General features: G+C 51.6%; 2 protein-coding genes across 16 annotated transcripts in view; one reads left to right on the plus strand and one right to left on the minus strand.

Moving 5' to 3' along the window:
- ZBTB17 (zinc finger and BTB domain containing 17) overlaps positions 1-8,990 on the plus strand; it is a 36,080-nt gene extending 27,090 nt beyond the window's left edge. For 3 of the 8 annotated variants that reach the window (XM_045585175.1, XM_045585171.1, XM_045585172.1), the window contains 15 exons: positions 523-729; positions 1,187-1,303; positions 1,733-1,921; positions 2,569-2,706; positions 3,001-3,126; positions 3,699-3,934; positions 4,020-4,162; positions 4,246-4,546; positions 4,944-5,031; positions 5,120-5,236; positions 5,335-5,455; positions 5,675-5,805; positions 6,063-6,308; positions 6,414-6,503; positions 6,589-8,990. In XM_045585175.1, coding sequence (XP_045441131.1) covers positions 523-729; positions 1,187-1,303; positions 1,733-1,921; positions 2,569-2,706; positions 3,001-3,126; positions 3,699-3,934; positions 4,020-4,162; positions 4,246-4,546; positions 4,944-5,031; positions 5,120-5,236; positions 5,335-5,455; positions 5,675-5,805; positions 6,063-6,308; positions 6,414-6,503; positions 6,589-6,875 — 2,537 coding nt within the window. In that variant the 3' untranslated portion in view covers positions 6,876-8,990. The remainder of the gene's footprint in view (positions 1-522; positions 730-1,186; positions 1,304-1,732; positions 1,922-2,568; positions 2,707-3,000; positions 3,127-3,698; positions 3,935-4,019; positions 4,163-4,245; positions 4,547-4,943; positions 5,032-5,119; positions 5,237-5,334; positions 5,456-5,674; positions 5,806-6,062; positions 6,309-6,413; positions 6,504-6,588) is intronic. The other 5 variants (XR_006742254.1, XM_036446263.2, XM_045585176.1 and 2 more) reach the window with 5 other exon arrangements.
- A 120-nt stretch (positions 8,991-9,110) lies between these two features.
- Positions 9,111-23,234, minus strand: part of SPEN (spen family transcriptional repressor) — an 81,293-nt gene continuing 67,169 nt past the window's right edge. For 6 of the 8 annotated variants that reach the window (XM_045585169.1, XM_036446249.2, XM_036446250.2 and 3 more), the window contains 6 exons: positions 22,678-22,778; positions 11,439-19,623; positions 10,614-11,057; positions 10,274-10,468; positions 9,857-10,015; positions 9,111-9,437 (listed from right to left, as the gene is read on the minus strand). In XM_045585169.1, coding sequence (XP_045441125.1) covers positions 9,306-9,437; positions 9,857-10,015; positions 10,274-10,468; positions 10,614-11,057; positions 11,439-19,623; positions 22,678-22,778 — 9,216 coding nt within the window. In that variant the 3' untranslated portion in view covers positions 9,111-9,305. The remainder of the gene's footprint in view (positions 9,438-9,856; positions 10,016-10,273; positions 10,469-10,613; positions 11,058-11,438; positions 19,624-22,677; positions 22,779-23,234) is intronic. The other 2 variants (XM_045585170.1, XM_036446252.2) reach the window with 2 other exon arrangements.

Consider the following 23,234-nt stretch of genomic DNA (forward strand, 5'->3'; position numbering starts at 1 on the left):
GCCCGGAGGGAACGGCAGCCCTGTGGGTGCAGCAGGAAAGGGGCCGATTCCTGAGAGCCTGGGTGGTGAAGCGTCTGCCTTCCCACACGTTCACCTTGCGTGACACATGGGAAGCTTAGAGCAAAGTCGAACTGTTTTCATCGAGCCAGGTGTACCCATGTGAAACATCGCCCTGTATTCTGAGATTTGTAAAAATGTTAAACTGACCCTGTCTCTCTCTCTCTCTCTCTCTCTCTCTCTCTTTTTTTGCAATGCTGACAGTGTTTTGTGTGTGTGTTTTTACTTTTTAACAAGTCGTTACCTGGCAAGACACAAGGTGGCTGTTTCTGGGTTTTGAAGCTTTCCTGCCAGGAAACCCAGGAAGCAGGAGCCCGGGCTTGGAGAGGGCTGGAGTTGTTTGTCCTTCATGGACTTGTTTAAATTCTCGTCTCCCACATTTCTCACCTGGGAGTTTCGGGCCGTGCTGAGGCTGCTTGGCACCCTCTGTCCCCAATGACACCAAGGCCCTTTGCCTCTCCCCAGCCATGGATTTCCCTCAGCACAGCCAGCACGTCTTGGAGCAGCTGAACCAGCAGCGGCAGCAGGGGCTTTTGTGTGACTGCACTTTTGTGGTGGACGGTGTTGATTTTAAGGCCCATAAAGCAGTGCTGGCCGCCTGCAGCGAGTACTTCAAGATGCTCTTCGTGGACCAGAAGGATGTGGTGCAACTGGACATCAGTAACGCAGCAGGTACCCTGTTGGGTCCAGGGGCAAGTTTGTTGAGGGCCAGAAGCTCTGGCTGACCCTGTGCCCTCCTAACACAGTTCCTGCCCTCCTGGGAGCAATACCTTCAGGGTGTGGGGTGCACCAGGCCTCCCATACAGGACCCATGAGTGTGTGGTTACCAAGTTTCTACCACATTTTGGGGGCCTGTTAGCCTGGGAGCAGGTGGTGAGGGGAGAACTGGCAGGAAGGGCTCACCATGAGCTCCAGGCCAGAGTGAACACAGACAACAGGTGGGCTCTGAGTCCTGAACCCTCTATTCCAGTGCTAACCATGAGGAGGATGGCAAGGGTTGGGGTTGGGGCAAGGGATCAGGAAGGCCTTGGGATTGAAGAAGGAGCTGGTCAGTTTTGGTCTCCCAACTCAGCATGGCATGATGTGCTATGAGAAGGTCAGGGCAAGGTCATGTTCCCCCATTTTATAGATGCGGAAACTGAGACCCAAAGAGGTCAGGTGACTGGCCTGGAGGTCAGCGAGAGAGTTTGTGGCAGAGCGCCGATGACAGTCATTACTATCACTTTGGTTGGATTGCCTTCTGGCGGTGAGGAGTAGCGGCTGGGTAGAGGGTGTCCAGGGTGGGCATTGACACCGTCTGTCCTTCACGCAGGGCAGGCGTTCACACCTTCTGTCTTCTGTGCAAGGCAGGTGTTCACATCCTCTGTCCCCCATTGAATCCTCTGTGCAGGCTGGGCTTTCCCACCCTCTGTCCTCGGTGTAGGGTGAGCAGTCACACCTGTTTTCTGTGTAGGGTGAGCACTCACACCCTCTGCCCTCTGGTTGTACCTCCATTTGGAGGCTGTTATCTGGGCTGAGACTCCCTCAGTTGCTTGCCTCTCTGCCAGCACAGGAGATGGGGAGAAGACGGCCTGTCACCTTGCTCTTTACCAATCCCTGGATTCTGCCGCCGAGTGGCACCTGCTGGTGCCAGGCCTAGAGGTGGGTCTGTGATGGCTGTCTGTGTCCTTGGCAGGCCTGGGGCAGGTACTGGAATTTATTTACACGGCCAAGCTCAGCCTGAGCTCCGAGAATGTGGACGATGTGCTGGCCGTGGCCAGCTTCCTGCAGATGCAAGACATCATCACGGCCTGCCATGCCCTCAAGTCACTCGCCAAGCCGGCCACCAGCCCTGGGGAGAATACGGAGGCCGTGGCCATGGAAGGTAAGATGATTGGCAGGCTTTCCCGAGCAGGTGGCTTTCGATGGGGCTCTGCCTCTGCATCACCTCTCTGGGTCTCAGTTTCCTCTCTGGCCTTGCCTGGGTTGTGGGTGCTGGTGAGGTTTAGCTGCAGTAAAGTCTGAGAAAGGCCTCTCGGAGGCGCCCTTTACCTACCATGCCCCCCTTTCTCCAGCTTCCCTTGTGCTTTGCTGCTGAGAACTGGCGGTGGGCCTGATTCAAGGCCGCGCACACGGCCGGCTCCTCCTACACGCTCCTCTCTGTGCCCTTCCTCTGGCCCCTCGCTGTCTCAGAAAAGCTCCCCACACCTGGTTTGGCCAGGTTCCCTGAGAAACACTTTCAGAAAACCCGCTCTCCTAAGCACTGACTCTGGCAGCATTGATATCTCACCTGTGAGGTCTGTGTCCCGGCCGGCCTGGGAACCCCCAGAACAGCAGCCATGGTTGGTATGTGCAGGCGTGCCGCCAGCTAGGTGCACAGTAGGTGCCTTGTGCATAATTTGTTGAATGAAGAAACCACCACTTAGATGTACCTCCAGGGAGGATCCAGAAGAGCTGGCGAGTTCTGGGAACCCTCACCTCTCCAAGGAGTGGCACTTGATGGGAAACAGGTCTATCTGGTTCCATCTCCAGGAGGGGACAGGAGATCCAAAGAGAAGGCTGCGGCCACCACGCTGAGTGAGCGGAACCCTGCTGGAGGCAGTCCACCCAGGGGCCCGGGCCGGGACCCCAAGGAGGAGCGAGGCGGGCAGGCAGAGAGTGCGGCCAGCGGTGAGTTGTGACGCTGAAGCCAACCGTTCCACCATCTCCCTGGGCCCCTGTACAGTGAGGGGCTTCCTCAGGAGGCTCCTGGTGCTGAGATAGAGTGGCACCCTTGAGCTCAGGTTACCCCGAAGGAACCACTGTTGATCAGGGGTGTCTGGTCCAGCCAGAGCAGAGGCCAAACAGTCTGAGCTTGGATGTGCTGGCCCCACCCACCCTTGAGCCACAGCCACTACAGGGGCCTGGTCCAGGGGAGCCATTTGGTCCCTGGATAGAGTCTCAGTCCCACCTCCTCACCCCCAGGTGCAGAGCAGACGGAGAAGGCCGATGCCCCCCGGGAGCCACCGCCAGCAGAGCCCAAGCCCGACCCCACCGGTGGCATGGCTGCTGCTGAGGCCGAGGCCGCCTTGTCGGAGAGCTCAGAGCAAGGTACCGCCACCCAGCCAGGCCCGCCTTCACTGGCACGCCCCCCTCACGCAGTTCCCCCAGGTCCCTCTCCTCCTCCTACAGCTGATCCCACTCTGAGCCACTCACCCACTTCAGCTTTGGGGCGACATCTTTTCTCATTCTTGAATTTGGACATTAATCTCTTGGTTGTGTTACCTGGCTGTGCTTCCCGCTGGGGCAGAAGCATTGCTGACACCCATGGCTGAGCACCAAGGGGAGCCTTATACCCACACCCCAAAACCCCAGTGCTTGTTGCTGACAATGCCCTTGCTGCCCTGCAGCCCACCAGGGTGCCCATGCCCTGAGGCTGCCTCCATCCTCCAAGCAGCCAATGTCCTGGTCTGCAGCTCTCCTGGCACTGCCTTGGCCAGGGCTGGGACCATTTATTGGTGGTGCCCAGACATTACCAGGCTCTGCCAGGTGCCCATGCAGAGAGAGGGGCCTGTGGCCTGACATCAGGTCGGCTTCCTGGCATTTGTCTAGCTCTGAGGTCATGTCCCTTTGGGAGCCCCTCTGCCTCCCTGGCCCCTCAGTGCCTGCCCTCCTCATCTCAGAAATGCAGGTGGAGCCGGCCAGGAAAGGAGAAGAGGGAGAGGAGGACGCCATGCCTTCTGGGGTCAAGGAAGAAGGGCCGCACCTGGACAAGGGGGATGCCCCCGAGGAGAGCGAGGAGTCGGCCAGCACGGACTCGGGCCAGGAGCTGGGCGCAGAGGCCCGGGGCCTGCGCCCAAGCACCTATGGCGACCGTACCGAGTCCAAGGCCTACGGCTCCATCATCCACAAATGCGAGGTGCGGCCACAGGTGGCACCACCCGCCCTGCCCAGCCCCACCCCTCACCCAGCACCCCCTCACTCCCGATTCCCGCGCCCTGCAGGACTGTGGGAAGGAGTTCACACACACGGGCAACTTCAAGCGGCACATCCGCATCCACACAGGCGAGAAGCCCTTCTCGTGCCGGGAGTGCAGCAAGGCCTTCTCCGACCCCGCCGCCTGCAAGGCCCACGAGAAGACGCACAGGTGCGGGGCCCGGCCTGCCGCTTGTCTCGCTGGCTCAGCCCCGGTAGGACCCCAGCGACCCCCCTCTCCCTTCTGACCACCAGCCCGCTGAAGCCCTACGGCTGCGAGGAGTGTGGCAAGAGCTACCGGCTCATCAGCCTGCTGAACCTGCACAAGAAGCGGCACTCGGGCGAGGCGCGCTACCGCTGCGAGGACTGCGGCAAGCTCTTCACCACGTCCGGCAACCTCAAGCGACACCAGCTGGTGCACAGCGGCGAGAAGCCCTACCAGTGCGACTACTGCGGCCGCTCCTTCTCCGACCCCACCTCCAAGATGCGCCACCTGGAGACTCACGACACTGACAAGGAGCACAAGTGCCCTCATTGTGACAAGAAGTTCAACCAGGTGTGTGGGCACCCCCGGGGCGCCTCCGCCCTGCACACTGACGAGCGGAGCGGGCCCCTGGCTAGGGAGCTCCCGCCTCGGGCTGGGCCCTCGAAGACCCGGGCTCAGAGGGAAAAGTAGGTGCTGCGGAGAGCGTGGCAGTCCCCAGGACAGAGCTCTGCCGGGGAAAGTGAGAAGGCGGGGGGGGTCAGGATGGGGTGCAGACCAAAAAGAAGTGGAGTGGGCGTGGCTTCCCTCTCACTGCTAGGATCTGGGACCTTCCATTGTCCTTGGGCAAAGATGGAGCCATCCACCGGCTCCTGGGAGGACCCAGAACCAGCTGTCCCCTGGCGGAGGGCTGCGGAGGGGGCCCACGGCCATGTTGAGTGGTGGCCTTTCTGACACCTGCCTGGCACAGGTGGGGAACCTGAAGGCCCACCTGAAGATCCACATCGCGGACGGGCCCCTCAAGTGCCGAGAGTGCGGGAAGCAGTTCACCACCTCAGGTAGGGCCAGGCTGCCTGGCTGCCCACACCCTCCACTCCTCGGCCGCCTCCCGATGCCTCATGCCAGGCCCTCTGCCCATCTCCACAGGGAACCTAAAGCGGCACCTTCGGATCCACAGCGGGGAGAAACCCTACGTGTGCAACCACTGCCAGCGGCAATTCGCTGACCCCGGCGCCCTGCAGCGGCACGTCCGCATCCACACGGGTGGGTGAGCAAGCCCAGCGGTGGGAGCCTAGGAGAGGGGCAGGGCACACAGGGAGGAGGGGAAGTTGGCACTAACATCTTTTGCTGCCTGTCCCCAGGCGAGAAGCCATGCCAGTGCGTGATGTGCGGCAAAGCCTTCACCCAGGCCAGCTCCCTCATCGCCCACGTGCGCCAGCACACTGGGGAGAAGCCCTACGTCTGCGAGCGCTGCGGCAAGAGGTCCTGCCCCACCCATGCCCAGGGTGCTCTGGGGTTCCACACTTTGCAGGGCGAAGGGGTTCTGGAAACACACTAGGGTTCAGTTGCAAACTGGGCTGACTGCTGCCCGAGCCCAGTCCATGGTCCCCTCCAGTCTACAAGGAGAGGCAGGAGGCCAGCCCAGCTCCCCTGACCCCGGCTTGGGCAGTTGAGGCCAGCCCCTCCCTCTGTGGCCTGCAGATTTGTCCAGTCCAGCCAGCTGGCCAATCACATTCGCCACCATGACAACATCCGCCCCCACAAGTGCAGTGTGTGCAGCAAGGCCTTCGTGAACGTGGGGGACCTATCCAAGCACATCATCATCCACACTGGTGAGTGTGTGCCCCTGCCAGGCCGGCCTGTCCCCTGCCCTGAGCTTGCTGCGGGGAGGGTGGGTATCCCCAGATTGCAGCCTGGGTACTGGCGCTTAGAACAGGTGGCTTTGAAGGCAGTTCAATTCAAGTGAGGACCCCATTTTCCTAAGAGCTTCTAGAAGTGCAGGGGCCACTGGAGCACTTCCTACTGGAAAATTCAGGGCTGCTGGGGAAGCTGGAGGCCACTGAGGTCCTCCCCCCTCCCCCAATGGCAGGAGAGAACCTTGCCTCCCCCCCCCCCCCCCCCCCAGGAGAGAAGCCTTACCTCTGTGACAAGTGCGGTCGCGGCTTCAACCGGGTGGACAACCTTCGATCCCATGTGAAGACTGTGCACCAGGGCAAGGCAGGCATCAAAATCCTGGAGCCAGAGGAGGGTGGTGAGGTCAGCGTAGTCACTGTGGATGACATGGTTACGCTGGCCACCGAGGCACTGGCGGCAACAGCCGTCACTCAGCTCACAGGTGAGGGCTGTGGGCAGCAGAGGGTGGTCACAAGCAGCTTGCCTCTGGGGTGGCAGTGAAGGGGCAGGTGCCTCTGGCCTTAGTCCCTGCTGATTCTGCCCACAGTGGTACCAGTGGGGGCTGCAGTGACTGCTGACGAGACGGAAGTGCTTAAAGCCGAGATCAGCAAAGCTGTGAAGCAAGTGCAGGAAGAAGGTGAGTGAGAAAGTCTGACCAGGGGTAAAAGCTGGTGGAGCTCAAGGGTCCTTCGCATCCTGACTGTGGCCCCCACCTCCCACAGACCCCAACACTCATATCCTCTATGCCTGTGACTCCTGTGGGGACAAGTTCCTGGATGCCAACAGCCTGGCCCAGCATGTGCGGATCCACACAGCACAGGCACTGGTCATGTTCCAGACGGATTCGGACATCTGCTACCAGCAGTACGGGTCAGGCAGCACGTGGTCGGCCGGGCAGGTGTTGCAGACTGGGGAACTGGTCTTCCGCCCTCGGGATGGGACTGATGGCCAGCCTGCTCTGGCAGAGACACCCCACACAGCCCCAGAATGCCCACCGCCTGCTGAGTGAGCAGGCATCTCTCCTGACTGTTTATTTAAGGATGGGTGGCCCCGTTCCCTAGAGAGAATAAATTTGATTATTTTCTAATGCTGCCTACAGCTCCCTGTGGGGATGGGGTGGGGAGCTGGCAGCTGTGGCTGATGCCCCAAAGGGCTGCTCTACCCCAGAACCAGCTGGGAAAGCTAGGCTGTCCCTTCTGCGGAATGGGGCTGGAGCCTTGGGATCTGTTTAGAAGCAAGCTGGCTGCTTTGCCCAAGTCAGGGTGCAGAGCTCCATACACCCCATCCCCTCAACCAATCTTCTCTTTGGAGGCTTCTCACCTGTTCACCATGAGGACCCCATCTCTCTTTTCTGCCATGGAGCTGTTGTGACCCTGCTCCCCCTCTGCCTGGGGGTTGGGAGCTGGGCCAGCAGAGGCTGGCCACACTGCTTACCAGGATCCAGGCAACCCAGAGAACCCAGCTCAGGGGCCATTAAGCCAGAGCAGCAAGGTAGGCAGAGAGAACCAGGCCGGACAGGCCATATCCCTGTTTTGTTGTTTGGGGAGGCAGAAGGGCTTACACTGACTTCACAGTAACCTTGGCCCGAGGATCATGGCCAAGCCAGTACCATCTTTTGGGAACTTTTACTTGCCTTGAGTCAGTAAGTCTCTCCCACCAGGTGAGGGCCTGGAGGGACAATGAGCAGCTAGGAGCTTTGATGGGGAGATGGAGAGACAGCACTGCTTACACTAGGAGCAGGTGCAGAGGCTGGTGGGGCAGGGAAACATGAGATGCCCTTTCCGGTAGTTTTCCCCCGAGCAGCCGTAATCCCTTACTCAGAGATAGTAGCTCTTGCACCAAAAGTATAGGTCTTTGGAGGAGCCCCATGGATATTGCAAGTGAGACCGCCAACGCTGCGTCCCATGTTCCCATCCCTGCCCAGTTCCTCAGCCTGTACTTCCAGCTGCAGGGGAAGCCTGGCCCAGCACCCCTTCTTCCTGTCAGGAATCCGTTCCACCAGGCTGTGCCACTGCTGCTGCAGGGCTGGCCTGCACCACACGCAGAGGAGGAAGGGTGAAGAATCAAGACGCCAAAGCTTGCTCAAGATGTTTGAGTGTGCATGGGGTTGTTTTTACCTGTAGTGCCTTCCACATTATCCAAGAACCAGTCAGAGCCTTGAAGTATCACAGGTCTTCACAGCACCACAGCATTGAGAAAAGTTGGGTCTGTGACAAAGATCTGTTTCATACCAGATAAAATGCACCTTGGGGGGGTTTAAGTAGTAGACCGGAAATAGGTTCCTTATACAGACTGAAAGCAAAAGTGAAATGAGGGCTAGCTACGCCCATAAGCCAAGGACATTTACTTGGTCCTCCTACCCAAGTGACAATTACATCCACACTTGACATGTTTTGTATTTTTTAATAAAGTTTGTAATCCAATGGACACACAAAACAAAACTGCGCTGAGAAAAACAGTTTTATAAATTAATAAGTGTTAGGAAGTTGTGGGGAGAGGTCAAGGTCACATAGGAAGAGGAGAGCCAGTCTCTTTGCAGAGTGTGTGTGTGTTTGTGTGTGAGAGAGAGAGACCGACACACTTTCAGATTGCAGGGGCTGGGCCCGGGCCGTAACGAAGCGCACTTATACAAATGAGTGACAATACAAAGTCTGAGTATGAAAATAAGATTTTTCTCTTAAAACACATTTTTGGCACAGATTAAAAAAAATGTATGTCAGGGGGATTTGATTTAAGTCAGTATTATATATATTTATATATATTATATATTTATATATACACACATCCCAAGTTCTGCATATCCCACCGACAGAAAATCCTTCGGTTTGCTCTTTTTTTCGATTGTAAGCTGTACATCCTGGGTGAATCAGATGGTGGTGGCAAGAGAATTAAGACAAGATGACAGCCAGATGAGCAAGAAGAAGGGAGGAGATGGGGACAAACCCAATGAAATGTTCCTTGACCCCAAGGTTTCAGCAGCAGTTTGAAGTCCTGCGTTGAGTCTGTGACATGTTCACATACACCAAGATGTCCAGAGTGCCACAGCCTGTCTTCACTATGCAAAAGTCCAAGTCACTAATTTAGTGCAAAGGCAGTTCTGTTTTCTTGTTTCTTAAAAACAAAACAAAAATTTAATTCCACTGCCCTATCCTTTTCTCCAAAAAGCGGAGAAACCCAGCCCCAAGGTGTCTACAAGTCCATCGGTTGGTGGTCTGTCCTTGGGCTCAATGTCTTGTAAACATACAGAGTAGCAGCACCACTGCCCAGAGGGGTCTGTCCGCCTGAGCTGGGCCGGCAGGCCAGGAGGGCAAGGCTGGCCGTCTGGCAGTGGAGTCTGTCCCCTTCGGCAGCTTCTTCCTCCACGTGGCTGGGTTGTCCTGTGTTTGTTTTTTCTGCAGAGCCTCAGGAAAACACCGAGTCGCTGACCTATACCAGTGGCTCACACAGAGGCAATGACAATCATGAGGTGGGGAGAAATGTTGGAAATGCTGGCCAGAAGGTCAGGGGCCAGACGGGACAGGTGACTCTCCGAGAACTCGCAGGGTGGGAAGATCTGCAGCACATAGGCGGGCTGGAGAAGAGGATGAGCAATAAGTGGGACCCCTTGTCTTCACATCACCAACCCCACTGCCCCCACTGCCACTCTGAACAGGCCCCACACACAGAGCCAGCTTTAGTCAGTTTCCCAACCAGCTAAGGCTCCGTGGCTTTGTCAGAAAACTATAATGAACTAATTTCCTGTGACCCTCTTCTATACCATTAGGCTAAAGAAAAACCTGCTGTATCAGCTGTCCCTTGATTGTCTCCAGGATGGGCAATGGTGGCCCCACCCAGACACTGCTTATTTCCTCTACCCAGATGCCCTTTGCCCACCTCTAAGAAACTCCTGAGCTGCTCTGGCTGCACTAGTAGGCCATGCCACCAGATTAGTCGAATTGCATAACCTGTCCCACCTGTGCACCGAGGAAAGACACTGGGCAGGGGGCTGACCTGATTAGAGCCAGGGTTGGGAACATTGATGATCCCTGCCGCCTGCTTGGCCTGTAGATAGGTGATGAAGGCAGCCTTGAGGGATTCGGTCTGGCTCACGACATCCTCTTGGTCACGGCCACAGGGCAGAGCCAGCAGCAGACAGTACTCTGACTCCACCTGGGAGAGAGGCAACTGTCAGGGGCCTCCTCACAACACAGAGGCCTGTCTAACCCAGGGGGTTTGGCTCCCATGTCCACAAAAGCTCCTACCTCTGAAAAGACCTGAAAGTCCACCCCTAAATTTGTCTAGAGGCATTTTACACTCCGAGGGAAAGAACACGCCCATCGTCGTCCACACTAAGGAGATAGGCAGCTGGGGGCCACCCACACCTTACATCCCCGGGTGGGGCAGCTGCTCACCTGGGCCCCATCTTACCGTCATCCTTCGGGTAACCCCTTCCAGCTGTGAGGCCTCTAGCCGCATCCTCTGAGCGATCCTCAGTGGGGGACCTCCTTCGGAGAGGGGCAGAGACCGATGGGCCAGGACGTTGTTGCCAGAGACAAAGTGGAGCTGCACAGCAGCTGTGTCATTCTTGAGGGCCAGGAGGCCCTGCCACACAATGGGGTACTTCTGTTCAAGGGGAGACAGACAGGAAGTGAGCTCATGACTGGACATGGCCCTAGGCAGCAGGCTTACTGTGCTAAAGTGGGCTCTTAGGACATTTTAACACAGCACCAAGCTTGGAGAGTAGTGGGGGGACCCCTCCCAGACTTGCCTTCAGAAGCTGAACCATATCCACAGGTCTCTGGGAAGTCAAGTGTGGAGAATCTTGTTTGGGGGAGAGCTGGGCTTCAGTGTGCAGCAGAGCCAATCCTGGAGGGGTGCTAGGGCCCGAGGTTGTAGAGACAAACAATGGCTGCTTTGGGGCAGCCTGGGCAGGGAGAGGGCCCGGAAGGTCAGGCTTCATGGAGACAGATACAGGGGAGGGATAGGAGATCTGGCTTGTTTCTGTTTGGGTCCTCTGAACCGGGACATGAGGCTCAGCTGGTCTGTTTGCAGGTAAGGTTGGGAGGCAAGGCTGTTCTACTCCTGTCTGGGTCCCTTTCGCCTCTTGAGAGACCTGAGGCATCTTGCTGCTTGGTGGTTGGCTGAGCTGGGAGGGCTGCGGGCACTGGACAGGCTGTGCAGACGGCACAGGCTCGCTTTCAGGAGGGGGACCCTAGGGTTGGGCAGGAAGAGACAGGGACATGGTCAGAGTCTGTTATGAACAACACCCAGCCCCCAACTTACTGGCCCTTGGCCCCAGCAAGTCTCAGCTAGGGGCTCCCCCCCGCCTGGAGGTGGGGGGGGGGATACTTTAACCAGTTGGTGATGCATTCTGGGACTCAAGATTGAGGGTTCTGGTAAGAGATGGTAACATGTTCCCTCCCGACCCAAAAAGAGCTCCTTCCCGTGTCCTTCAGCTCTGTGCTGTGAGCTGATCCCTGAAATTTAGGAAGTTTCTCCTTAAACCCACGAAAAGAATGACACACCTGAGGAGCCACACTGGCACCTCAATCACTATTTGCACTAGAAGGCGGATTTACTGCCGTGCTCTCACCTGAGTGGGAACCTTGGTCCGGGAAGGCAGGCCAACGGAGGCGGTGGCAGGAAACTGAGTGTGAGCGAGCTGAGCCGGGCCGTGGTAGGTGCGGATATCCCCGCACCTGTACTCCTGGAACAGCTCCCCGCCACTGGAGTGTACGATCTGCACCCCATGGGTCACCACCACAGGCGGGCTCAGAGGCAGGCCCTGGAGCTGGTTGCTGGGGGTGACTGTAAGAATCCGGGCCTCGCTGTGAGGGGCAGGGGCTGCTTTGGCATCCGTCATCTTGGCAGCTTCTTTCCCTGGCTGCTGCGGGGCCTTGCTGGCTGGTGAAACCTTCACTATGCCGTCTGCTGCCCGGGGCTGCTCACCAACTGCTGTCACGTGAGGATGCACCATGATCCTCACGTCCCGGGGCACAGTGTAGGGGTGCAGTCGGTACTCCGACTGCATGACCAGTACTTCCGACTGCACAGGGGCTGCGGCTCGAGCCACAGGGAGGTGATAGTGCACTTCCTCCTCTGGAGCGTGCTGGGTGGCCAGGGAGGGCACACCAGCTGTGGCTGGCTGGGGCGTGCCTGCCCGCTGCGGGGCCCTGACCTCTATTTGCTGAGGTTGCAGAGGGGCCCGAGGTGAGTGAAGTGTCTCTGGCCGGATGCTGTAGGTGATGCTAGGCAGTGTGGGCGTGTTCATTCTCACTTCGCCCTGGGACAGATGACTAAGGGAGACAGTCTGGGTGATGCTGTGGGGTGGCATGATGACAGACTGCTCTGGGTGTATGCTGGAGATGAACTGAGGCACAGGAATGCCTGCAGCCAGCATGACTGTGGCATTGGTGGAGAGCGCACTGGACGTGGTCCTGCTCGGGTGGCATGCCCTCGGGAAAAGAGATGGAGCAGGCCCACTGGGTCGAGGAGAATGTGCGTCTGGCTTTGTGGCTGCCAAATGGGAGACAGTTCGATCTGTTGGGGTGCTGGGCCCTGAGGTGATGTGGTTTGCTTCTGCAGGCAGTTTGCTGGGCAGAGCGGGAGGGTGGTGGGGAGTGAGAGCAGACCCCAGGTTAGCTGGCTGAAGGACCTTAGTCTCTATTTTGAGAGTGACGGGGTCAGCAAGCTTTTTATTAGTGGTAACGATGCTTGGGGTGAGAACCAACTGATTGTGAACCAACACTGGGGATGTGTTTATGCCCTGGGTGAGAACCTTCACTGTGCCACCCTGGGTGACAGGTGTGGACACAGAGAGGTGAAGGGGCTCAGGCTTCTCCAAGGAAGGACGATCAGCTTTAACAGATGAAATCACCGGAGACGCGTTGTATGTCTGGGCAGTCAGCACTAGTGTAGAGTGGGTGGCCACATTTGCATAGCCTGAAGGAGTCTGAGGGCCTTTGGGTGGTGGCTGTGATGGTGCAACAGAATCAGGTTTGACCTGGGACTTGGATACCGACTGTTGAAATTCAATGTCCATGGCACTCGCTGGGGGGATCTGGCTAATCTTGGCGCTGATCCGCTGTGGGCCCTCAGTCTTCTGCCCCGAATAGCTAAGGAGCACAACTCCTTCTGAAGTGTTCACACGCAGCCCGGCTCCAGAGCCCGAGTCTGCTGGACGCTCGTCAATCACGGACATAGACCCCGGGTGGAACCGACTGTTTTCATTAGTGCTTGTTCTCTGCTTGCACTTTGCTGGTGGTGCAATCACTGCACCCGCCACAGTCAACGCACCTGTTGTTGTGGCAGTCACAACGCCAGAGGCAGCAGTCACTGCGCCTGCTGTGACTGTCACTGTACCCGCTGAAGCGCTCACTGCAGCCGCTGGAGCGCTCACTGCAGCCGAAGCTGCATTCACCACGCCTGTGGCAGTGTTCACTGCGCCCACAGTGGCATTCACCGGAGTGGTGAGGACGTTCACGGGCGCTGTCAGAACATTCACTGGCCCCTTCAGGACGTTGACGGGGCCAGCAGGAGTGTTCACCAAACCTTTCAGTGTCGTCACTGAGCCCTTCACAGGGCCTTTCAGGGCGTTCACTGGGCCAGTCAGGGCATTCACTGGGACCAAGGAGACATTTACCAGGCCGGTCAGGGCGCTCACCAGGCCAGTCAGGGTTTGAGGAGCTGGTTTTGCCAGAGTTATCTTTTGCGAATTCTCCAAATCAATGCTGACAGGCATCCGGCTAATAACAGAAGTAATTTTGGGAGCAATAGCTGGAGCCACCTTTTCTTTGTCAGTGGCTACTGGAACCTCTGAGGCCTGTGTGTCAGAGGCACTAGTTACTGGAGCTCCTGGTTTTTCTTCTACAAGAGGCTGTTTAGGTTCGGCTGGAGGGATTGGTGCCTCATGCAGACAAGGGGCAGCACTGACAGGCTCTGCAATGGCAGCAGTGACACTCGTGGAAGTGATGCCCGTGGCAGACACATATTTGGGGTCCATGAGAATCTTTCTCAGCGTACTAGAGCTGGTGTCAATGTCTGAGGCTTTTGTGTCTGGGGGAAGAGCTGGTGATGGGGTGGACTGAGCCCGAGGTTCCTCCTGTCTTGTGATCCACTCTGTCACCTTCGTAGGGGGACTCTGATGTGTGTTCCCCCCAGAGGTCATTGGGGGTGGGAGCTTTGCTGGAGTTACAGAAGGAATTGTGGGGGTAGGTATGCTTGAATCACTGGGTGGGGTCACTGGATCACTTTCAATGATGGAATGCACCTTGAACCTGGCTTGAGACTCATTGTCCACCAATACTGGCTGGGAGGGAGGGAGAGGGTCTGGGAGCACAGTCCTTTTGGTTGGAGTCTTTTCTCCAACACTGGTTTCTTGGGACAAATTTTCCCTGGGTGGAGTCTCACTTGGGTCAGAAGCATGTGTCTCCAGAGGAGTGACCTGGGGATTTTCAGTCTGCTTTTCTTCTTGTGGAGTTTCTGGGGGTTGTACCATTGTCCCCTCATTTGTGGCAGGATTATTGCTTTGAACTTGATTGGGTTGGGAGACACGGGTCTCTGCTGTAGCCCCCGTTTTCTTGTGTGCATTCCGTTTACGGCGTGATCTAGTTTTATGGCGCCCTTTCTCTTTCCGAGGGAGAGCCACTTCAGCTTCTTTTGATCCCTTAGTTTCCAGCACTGGGCGGGAGGTTTCGCTGCTGTTCCCTCCAGCTTCCTTGTTATCTGCTGGGCCTGCAGAGGGGTTAGGGGCACTGACTGGTAGGCCAGAAGATTCTGTAGTAGCCTCAGTCTCCAGGATGCCAGACACAGCCTCGTTAGTCTCAGGCTCCATTCCCTCCTCGGGAGTCTGCAGCCCTTGTGAAGGGGGCTGCAGATCTGTCTGAGATTCTGCAGGGTAAGGTGGAGGTGCTGGGAAGTTTTCTGGCTCCCCAGAAATATCATTGATGATGGAGCCAATGGCCGCAGCCAGTTCTGTTTCACTCGCTTGGTGTGCAGGCTTATCCCTGTCCTCTGTGGAAGGGCCCTCTGGTGCGTCTGTGGCTGCTGCTTTGAAAGCCGCTGAGGCCGAGGTTTCAGTGAGCTTTTCGATGTTCTCCACGGCCTGTTCAAGCTCCATCTGCTTGGCTAGCCGATTTGCTTCTGGGGATGGCTTAGAGGCAGACAGGTCTTCCTTCTCTGGCTCCTTGTCTGGACCAGCTGGATCACTGTTCGCCTGGGATGAAAGATCCTCCTTTGGTGAACTTCTGCTCTTTTCTGGGGAGACTGCCACCACCCCAGCTTCTTTCTCCACAGCCAGCCCTACAGGGCTCAGAGCCACAGTGGGACTAAGACTGGCATCCACGGTTTTCAGATTTGCAGATTTGTCCACTGCTGACCTAGCGTTTCGAGATCTTCCTCTCTTTGACTTGGAATTTTTTTCAGGGGCTGTTTTTTTCTCTACCACTTCAACTGGGGGGGTTTCAGGTGGATTTTTGTCTGTGCCAGTTTCTTTTTTGTCTCTTTTTTGTTCACTTCCTGCTGCTTCTTTATCAGTCTTAGATTTTGTATTATTTTCTTTCACATTTACTTGGGGACTCACCTCAGTGTTGGTCTCAGGACGTTCAACATCAACTTTAGGTTCATTTCTCCCCCTTTTCGCATGTGGGCCACTAGCAGCTGCTGATTTTTGGGACCGTGGGGATCTCCATCCCTCAGCTGGTTTAAGTGTTTCAACTGGCTCTTTCACCTCGGTCTCTTCTTCTTCTTCAACTCGACGGCGTGTTTTTGGAGGCCTTCCCCTCCGAGGGGTAGTAGGAACTGCCGGGGTCTCCTGAAGCTCCCGCTCCAGTCTCTTTCTGGTAACTCTCGGTTGCTCGATGGGCTCCTTGATTGGAGAGCGGCTTTCGTGGTCACCCATGGTCGCATAGACACTCCTTACATTCCGGCGCCTGGTTCGGCTGAGGGGCAAACTTGGCTCGGGGTGTTCAGTGTCCGTGGCTGAGTTTTTAGAGGAAGCCCTTGTAATCTTCTCGGCCTCCATCTTCAACTCTAAGAGCTTCTGGGCTTCTCCCCGAGGAGAACCGGACCGCTTGAGTTTTTCCCGGTCTATCCTCTCACTCTTCCTTGTGACAGGCTTCTCCACAATACTTGGTGCAGCTACCTGCACGGGGGTCTTGGAACGTTTACTTTTATTTGGCTTTTTATCTTTTGCAGCAACTGGAGGATCCACCTCTACACCTTCAGAAGCTTGAGGCTGAACTTCAGCAACAACTTCAGCTTTCTGGTTTGCAATGGGCTCCACACTAGCATCTGGGTCTGGCTTGTCCACTTTTGGCTCCTCAGCTTCCTTAGGCTTCTGAGTCAGTTTTGAAAGTGGTTGGGTATTGTCAGGTTCTGGGTCCCCACTAATCTCTGCATGGGAAAACGAGGCCCCAGGAGTTGGAGGCTTGGCATCCAGATAAGGCAGCTGATCAACTGATGAACTATCTCCAATAGCTAAAGGAGTCCTGGCTGCATCCTTCTCAGGATCCACTCCTGGGGGCAAGCCTCCCTGTTCAGGTTGTCCCACAGCAAGGGGAACCAGTTCAGATGCAGGTTTTGCTTCTTCTGAGACAGAGGCTGGCTCCATGGTCTTCTCTTCTGTCCCCGAAAGCAGCTCTCCTGTTTTATCACCGGCTGTCTTCTCCGGTGGTAATGATGCCGGCACTGGAGCTGAAACAGTGACACAAGGAGGCCCCATAGAAGATGGGGTTTTCAGTTCTGACTCTTTATTCTCAGAAGCAGATTCTAGGGTATTGGGATGATCCTCTGTATCTTCCTGTTTTTCAGCCTCTTTAGGTTTTTGTTCTTTTTCTTTTTCTTTCTGTTGCATTCGTGTAAGTTCCATAAATTTGCTATGGAAAAGAACTACTGGCTCTTGAATCAAATCAGTTGTGCTGTTCACTCCATCAGATGTCTGCCTCCCATATAACCTACCAGAAATGAAGTCAGATTCCTCATCTTTTCTCTCTAGGTGCTGCAAGCGCTTAGAATCTTGTTCAAAGATTGAGCTGTGTAAAAAACGAGAAGCAAACAATTCTTGCCTTTCCTGTTCTTCTTCTTTATGATCATCTTTTTTATCATCAATTTTTCCTTCTGAATCAGTCCGAATTTTCTTCTTTTTCATGTACCAAGATGGAATAGGTCTAGGAGCAGAGTCAACTTTTTCTTTATCTTTATTGTTTCGAAAATTAGCAAATCGAGAGTCCCAATCGAGAAAAGACCAATTTTCTTCTCGAGATGAAGAGAGGGATTTAGCTCTTTCAAGCAAAGCCTTAGTGTCTGGAGTGATTGTCTTATCCAATGCAAAAGAATAAAATTTGTTCTTTTCTAAAGAACTAGAGAGTCTATCATCTCGCTCCCGTAGTTTGTCTTCTCTATCCCTCAATAAAAGAGATAATCGAGAACTTTCATACAATGCTGATGCTCTGGGTGAGTGGGATTTGTGTTCAACATCTTCATCAGAATCAGAAGGCACCTCACCAGGTTCCAAGTCACGTACAGACCTCTTTCGAAGGCTGTCCCTCTTAATTATGCTGTTTGGGAAACTCACATCAAATCTGCTGGCATTTTGCTTCATTTGAGAGTCCCACTGGTTTAGTTCCTCTTCAGAATTCAAGACAGTTAGTTTTATTTTGGCCATGTCTGCCATCTGTTCTCTCTTGCTGGAGTCATAAGGATTAAATTTTAAGGATTCTTCTCTGACTGTCATGTTAGAATAAGGAAGTCCCTTTTCATCTACTTTAGGAGACCCTTTGACTGACATTAGCCTGGGAGAGCCTATGGGGTCATCTTCCTCATGGAAGGAACCGTGTCGGACACTGGGAGAACCACCAGTCCTTTCAGAATCTTCACTGATTTGGCGTGAACTTCTGTAATTCCTCTCTCTCTTGGTGCAGATATCAAAATCAACATGATCCATCTTTTTCTTTTTGCTGGGAGGAGAGTCATCAGTGACATCTTGAGGGGGTTTACCTACCTCATGAACAAGACTACGCCTTTCATAGTCATCTACATCTTTTTTAGGACTGCCAAACTTCTCAGACTTGGCTATTTCCATCTCCATCTGCTGTTTTCTACGACTCTGCTCCATTTGTTTTCGGTAACTCTGCGTGTAATCAATATCAATGCCAATTTTTTCTTCAGTATTTACTGAATGTGGTTTCTCTTGGCCTGATTTACATTCAAGTGCCTCATCACGAAGACTGCAATAGTTTTTCCTAATCTCTTCTCTCTCTGGTCCTTGCTCATCCAATAACTGCAGCTGTTTGAGCTGTGGTTTGAAGGGAGGAGGTTTTTTTGACTGGATTTCTTGATTTTCTGCAGATTCACCTACTGGTTCTCCCAGCCTTGCTTGCACGTCTGAGATGGGTCTTGAGTCAGTCCCAACAGAAACACTGACAAGTTCCTGACAGTCTTTGGGGCTGGGAACAGCATTAAGTCTGTCTAGTTTGATCTTTTTAGAGTCTCTTTTAAGAATTTCTTTCCTCATGGGCTTTCTCTCAGACTCTCCTTCCCTCAGCAGAATGACATCTTTAGATGGCATGTCAGGCTGCTTTTTTAAAAGCACCCGAGCATCCTCCTTCTCTGGACTACTTTTCTTGACTTCTGATTTTTGCCTTTCTGCTTTCAAATTGGAATCTGCAAAACGCCTTTTCCTTGCTTCCAGCTTCTCCAAATCCACAGCACTTACCCCATCAGCAGACTGCTCTGGTTTTAGGTGCTTCCTGGTTTTAAGCCTGCATTCCTTATCTACCACTTCTATGTGGCTTGAAAGCGCCTTTTCCTTTGGCACTTTCATTCTGACAGATTCCAGTTTAGATAAGTCAGATTTTGCAGGCTCCGTGTGAGAAACCTGCAGTTTCTGATCTATGGCAGAAGACTTAACAGTCTCATTATCAGGCTTGGCTTTCAGCTTTTCCAATGGAGTGTGCTCAATCACCTTCCCCTCTTTTTCTTTCACTCGAGTCAAAACCACACAAGGCATGAGTTCTAAGCGGTTTTTTGCTGTTCCTTCTTTGTCAGCTTTCTCTCTGCTCAGTTTACTGAAACCCCTCGATTTCTCAGGGCTCCGTTCCCTTTCGTTTTCTTGGTCTGTTTCTGAGGTCTGGGAAGTAGGGGAAGGAACTTTTCCTTTTCGTTTCTGCTTGTCAGTTTTGTCCTTTTCCACCTTCTCCTTTCTTAGTAAGCGTCTCTCTCTTTCTACTCTCTCAGGATCAAAAGTTCGTTCTTTATCTGTCTTTTCATTTTTTGTATAGCGTTCCAAACGAGGTTTTTCAAGTTTATCATATCTTGGAGGGGAAAGTGAGCTGCAGCTTCCACTCCGGTCTGAGGACCGGCTGTAAACCCTCCTCTCCGAATCACTTGGTAATCTCTCAGACTGTAAGGGAGATGTTCCAGGACTCTGTGGGCGCCGCAGGTGCACCGGACTCTGACTGCGTTCAATTGGCCTCCTCTCATGGTCTCTGTCCCGGTCAGGGTCAAATCTTTCACGTTCTCTCTCTCGTTCCCGTTGCCTGTAACTGTATTCCCGAATATCTTGTTCATAAGGATCACTTCTGTAATCCCTGTATTCCCGAGGATCATCATAATATCGAGATTCATAATAGTCTCCTTGGTAAGTTTCCCATTCTGAATAAAATTCTCTCCCTCGAGCTGGATAGTCCCGTCGAGAGTCCTCAGTATATGTGCCTGGAGTACGAACATTCTCATAATATGTGCGATCTTGGCTATAATCGTAAGATCCCCTTCGTTCCTCTCTGCCAAAAACAAACAAAAAATATTTCATTCTTTTGTTTCCTTGTCATTTATACATTAAATCATACATGTGAGATTACAAAGTCCTGCTTCTAAAAATCTTTGCCATTAGTCGTTAGACCTGTAATGTCCAATACTATAGGCACGAGCCACATCTGACTGCTGAGAACTTGGAATTTGGCCAGCCTGAATTGACCAAATTCAGGAATGCAAAATATACACTGGAATTGGTAGATATAGTTTTTAAAAAAAGATACCTCAGTAATTTTTAACTTGATTATATGTTGAAATGATATTTTAGGTATACTAAGTTAAATAAAAGTTCACTTTTTACTTTTTAATGTGGCTATTAGAAAATTTAAAACCACAGATATAGCTTACATTATATTTGTATTGAATAGCAGTAGTTCAACCCATTTTATTCCTTTAGTATTAGGTACTGTGGCTTTTAATAAGCACCAGCATTAAGGGGTATCACGTCCCCACATTTGTAAGTCTTTTATAATTTACACTGCAAGCCCTTATGCAAATGAGACGTTATTTGCATTCCTGATCTGAACTATCATTAGAAGTAAAGCATTTTTTTTTAATATATATTTTATTGATTTTTAACAGATAGGAAGAGAGAGGGATAGAGAGAAACATCAATGAGAGAAACATCGATCAGATGCCTCTTGCACACTCCCTACTGGGAATGTGCCCGCAACCAAGGTACATGCCCTTGACCAGAATTGAACCCGGGACCTTTCAGTCCACAGGCCGACGCTCTATCCATTGAGCCAAACCAGTTTTGGCTAAAGCATTTTTTTCATTTTATGCATCAACTATTCAATGAGATGACTACCTTCAGCTCTATGGAAAAGCAGGCCACTAAGTTTTATTCAAGCATCCTCTACCTGTGGTCTACTTTTCTTGACTTCTAATTTTCCATAAGCACTACCATCTGAAACCAAATAAGGCAAAACTAGTTTACAGTGAAGTCCCACACCCTCCCATTTCCTACTTAGGTAGATACTATAAACTCCATTCAACAGGGATTAAATAACCATGGGTAAGAATCAAAGAAAAAAAGCTGGAATCAGATCATCAGTAAAATAAGTGAATTTAAGTAGTAATATATAAAAGTTAACATCCAGTCCTAGCTGGTTTGGCTCAGTAGATAGAGTGTCAGCTGGCAGACTGAAGGGACCCAGGTTCGAATGGGGTCAAGGGTACATGCCCAGGTTACGAGCTCCATCCGTAGTGGGGGGCATGCAGGAGGCAGCCTATCAGTGGATTTCTCTCATCATTGATGTTTCTATCTCTCTCTCTTCCCTCTCCCTTCTTCTCTGAAATCAAAAGAAATATATTTTAAAAAAGAAATACCTTCCAAGTTATTCAATGACCACTACACAATATTCCACATCACATGTGTCAAACACAAGGCCCGCGGGCCAAATCCGTCCTGCCAGGCCTTGCAATGTGGCCCGCACCGCGCTGTCATCACTGCACTCCGCTGCGTTTCCATCACAATGACAGTTTATGACTGTTCAGTAAACCATTCAGCCCGCGATTTAGGCTGGATTTTAGATTTTGGCCCCTTCTCTGATTGAGTTCGACACCCCTATTCCACATGGAAATGACTCAAAGAAATAAAAACTTCTATGATTTAAATAAAAATGAAGTGACAGCCAAAACCCGTTTTGCTCAGTGGATAGAGCATCGGCCCGAGGACTCAAGGGTCCCAGGTTCAATTCCAGTCAAGGGCATGTACCTTGTTTGCAGGCACATTCCCAGCAGAGGTGTGCAAGAGGCAGCTGATCGATGTTTCTCTCTCATTGATGTTTCTAACTCTCTATCCCTCTCTCTTCCTCTCTAAAAAAATCAATAAAATATATATATATTTTTTAAATGAAGTGACAAGAGGCAATAAAAAAAGAATGCATTCAACAGGTTTTTGGCTGCTTGATCAGGATTTGGCTCATTCTTGTCAAAGCCTTTTATACTCAAACTAGAATGTCTAAAGACATTTTTCACACAGCTTTTTGTCTAACACATGTATGGGGGTGGAGATCTAGTGATAACATTCCAGAAGACTTAATCTCATAGACATGTTTGGACAACCAGATTGATCATTTGGATGATAGCTTCCAATTTCAGTTATTGAATGTGGTGACATTATGTTAGGATATTTTAATATATTCAGACCGTCTAAAAAAGAATCATCAGTTGGGGGGAAGTTTTAAGCTAACAGAAATAACATGATTCATACAATGAGAGCTTAAATTATTCTTAACTGTATTGGTTCATACAAGCAGCAGAAAAAAATATAAAAAACTATATTCCATAATTGATTGAAAAAATTAATGAGAGAAATAAGGTTTACTTTTTACATTGCTAAAGTTAGCAATTCATATATATTTTAGATTACTGACTCACAAATAATTTGAGATTTGAATTTAAAACAAAGCTCTTTAGTCTTTTGAAAGTTTTTTTTAAAAAAAACTAATTGTATAAGTACATGTAAGTCAACAACCTGGATGTTCTCATTTCTAAATATATACTTCAACATGTTATTATATATAATTCAAAACTATACAGCAGGATGATCTATACTAATGTGGCAAAAGGTGGGAGTAGTCAGTAAGAAATACAGATAGGCCGAAACCGGTTTGGCTCAATGGATAGAGCGTCGGCTTGGGGACTGAAAGGTCCTGGGTTCGATTCCGGTTAAGGGCATGTACCGTGGTTGCGGGCATATCCCCAGTAGGGGGTGTGCAAGAGGCAGCTGATCGATGACTCTCTCTCATCGATGTTTCTAACCCTCTCTGTCCCTCTCTGTACAAAATCAATAAAAAAAAGAAAAAAAGAAAAAGAAAGAAATACAGATAGGTTACCCAACTCCCGTGGGCCACATGAAAATGGGATTCATAAAAATAAACCCATTTCTGTATGAAGGAAAAAGGTTTCTTGGAATAAGAGTAGAAGTAAGAGATGAAAAATAAAATTTAATCCCATTTAAATTTTATGTATTAAAATTTTAAAAAATCAAGCTATGCTAACTTTAAAATACATACCTTCTTTCCATTAACATTTCATAAAAGTCTCTGATATCTTGACCAGATTTTTCCATACAGTGATAAAATGCCAGCTGAGTTTCCCGATTTGCAAAATCCACCTTAAGGAAAAAAGAATAGCAGGTATATGCTGCAAGTTTCAGATTTAAAAAATGAAAAGTGTTACCAAATTTTTAAATTATTCCCAAAATAGTCCTCAAGACTATTTCAAGAAAGAGCAATCGCTCTCAATTAGTGAAATAGCCCTCATAACAAACTGTATTTTGTTACTCTGAAATCTCTCAAATTCTACATAAATCTTGATAAGGAATTATAAGGTTCTAGAAGGAGCTAGATAAGCAAAATGGAAAACTGAAATGATACCTAACAGGATTCTAGGTTGTCAATTGAATAATCAGAACAACTAAATTCAGCAATCTCTGTTGTGCATAAATTTGCTGGAACCATAATAAAAATACAAAATAAACTATGGGAGAACATTTAAACTTTATTTACAGCTGGGCTTCTGAATCACTAAAAAGCATGTAATATCCATTCTATCAATACCTTTTTTTTTA

The sequence above is a fragment of the Pipistrellus kuhlii genome, unplaced genomic scaffold (genome assembly GCF_014108245.1).
Source record: "Pipistrellus kuhlii isolate mPipKuh1 unplaced genomic scaffold, mPipKuh1.p scaffold_m20_p_2, whole genome shotgun sequence".
NCBI lineage: Eukaryota > Metazoa > Chordata > Mammalia > Chiroptera > Vespertilionidae > Pipistrellus > Pipistrellus kuhlii.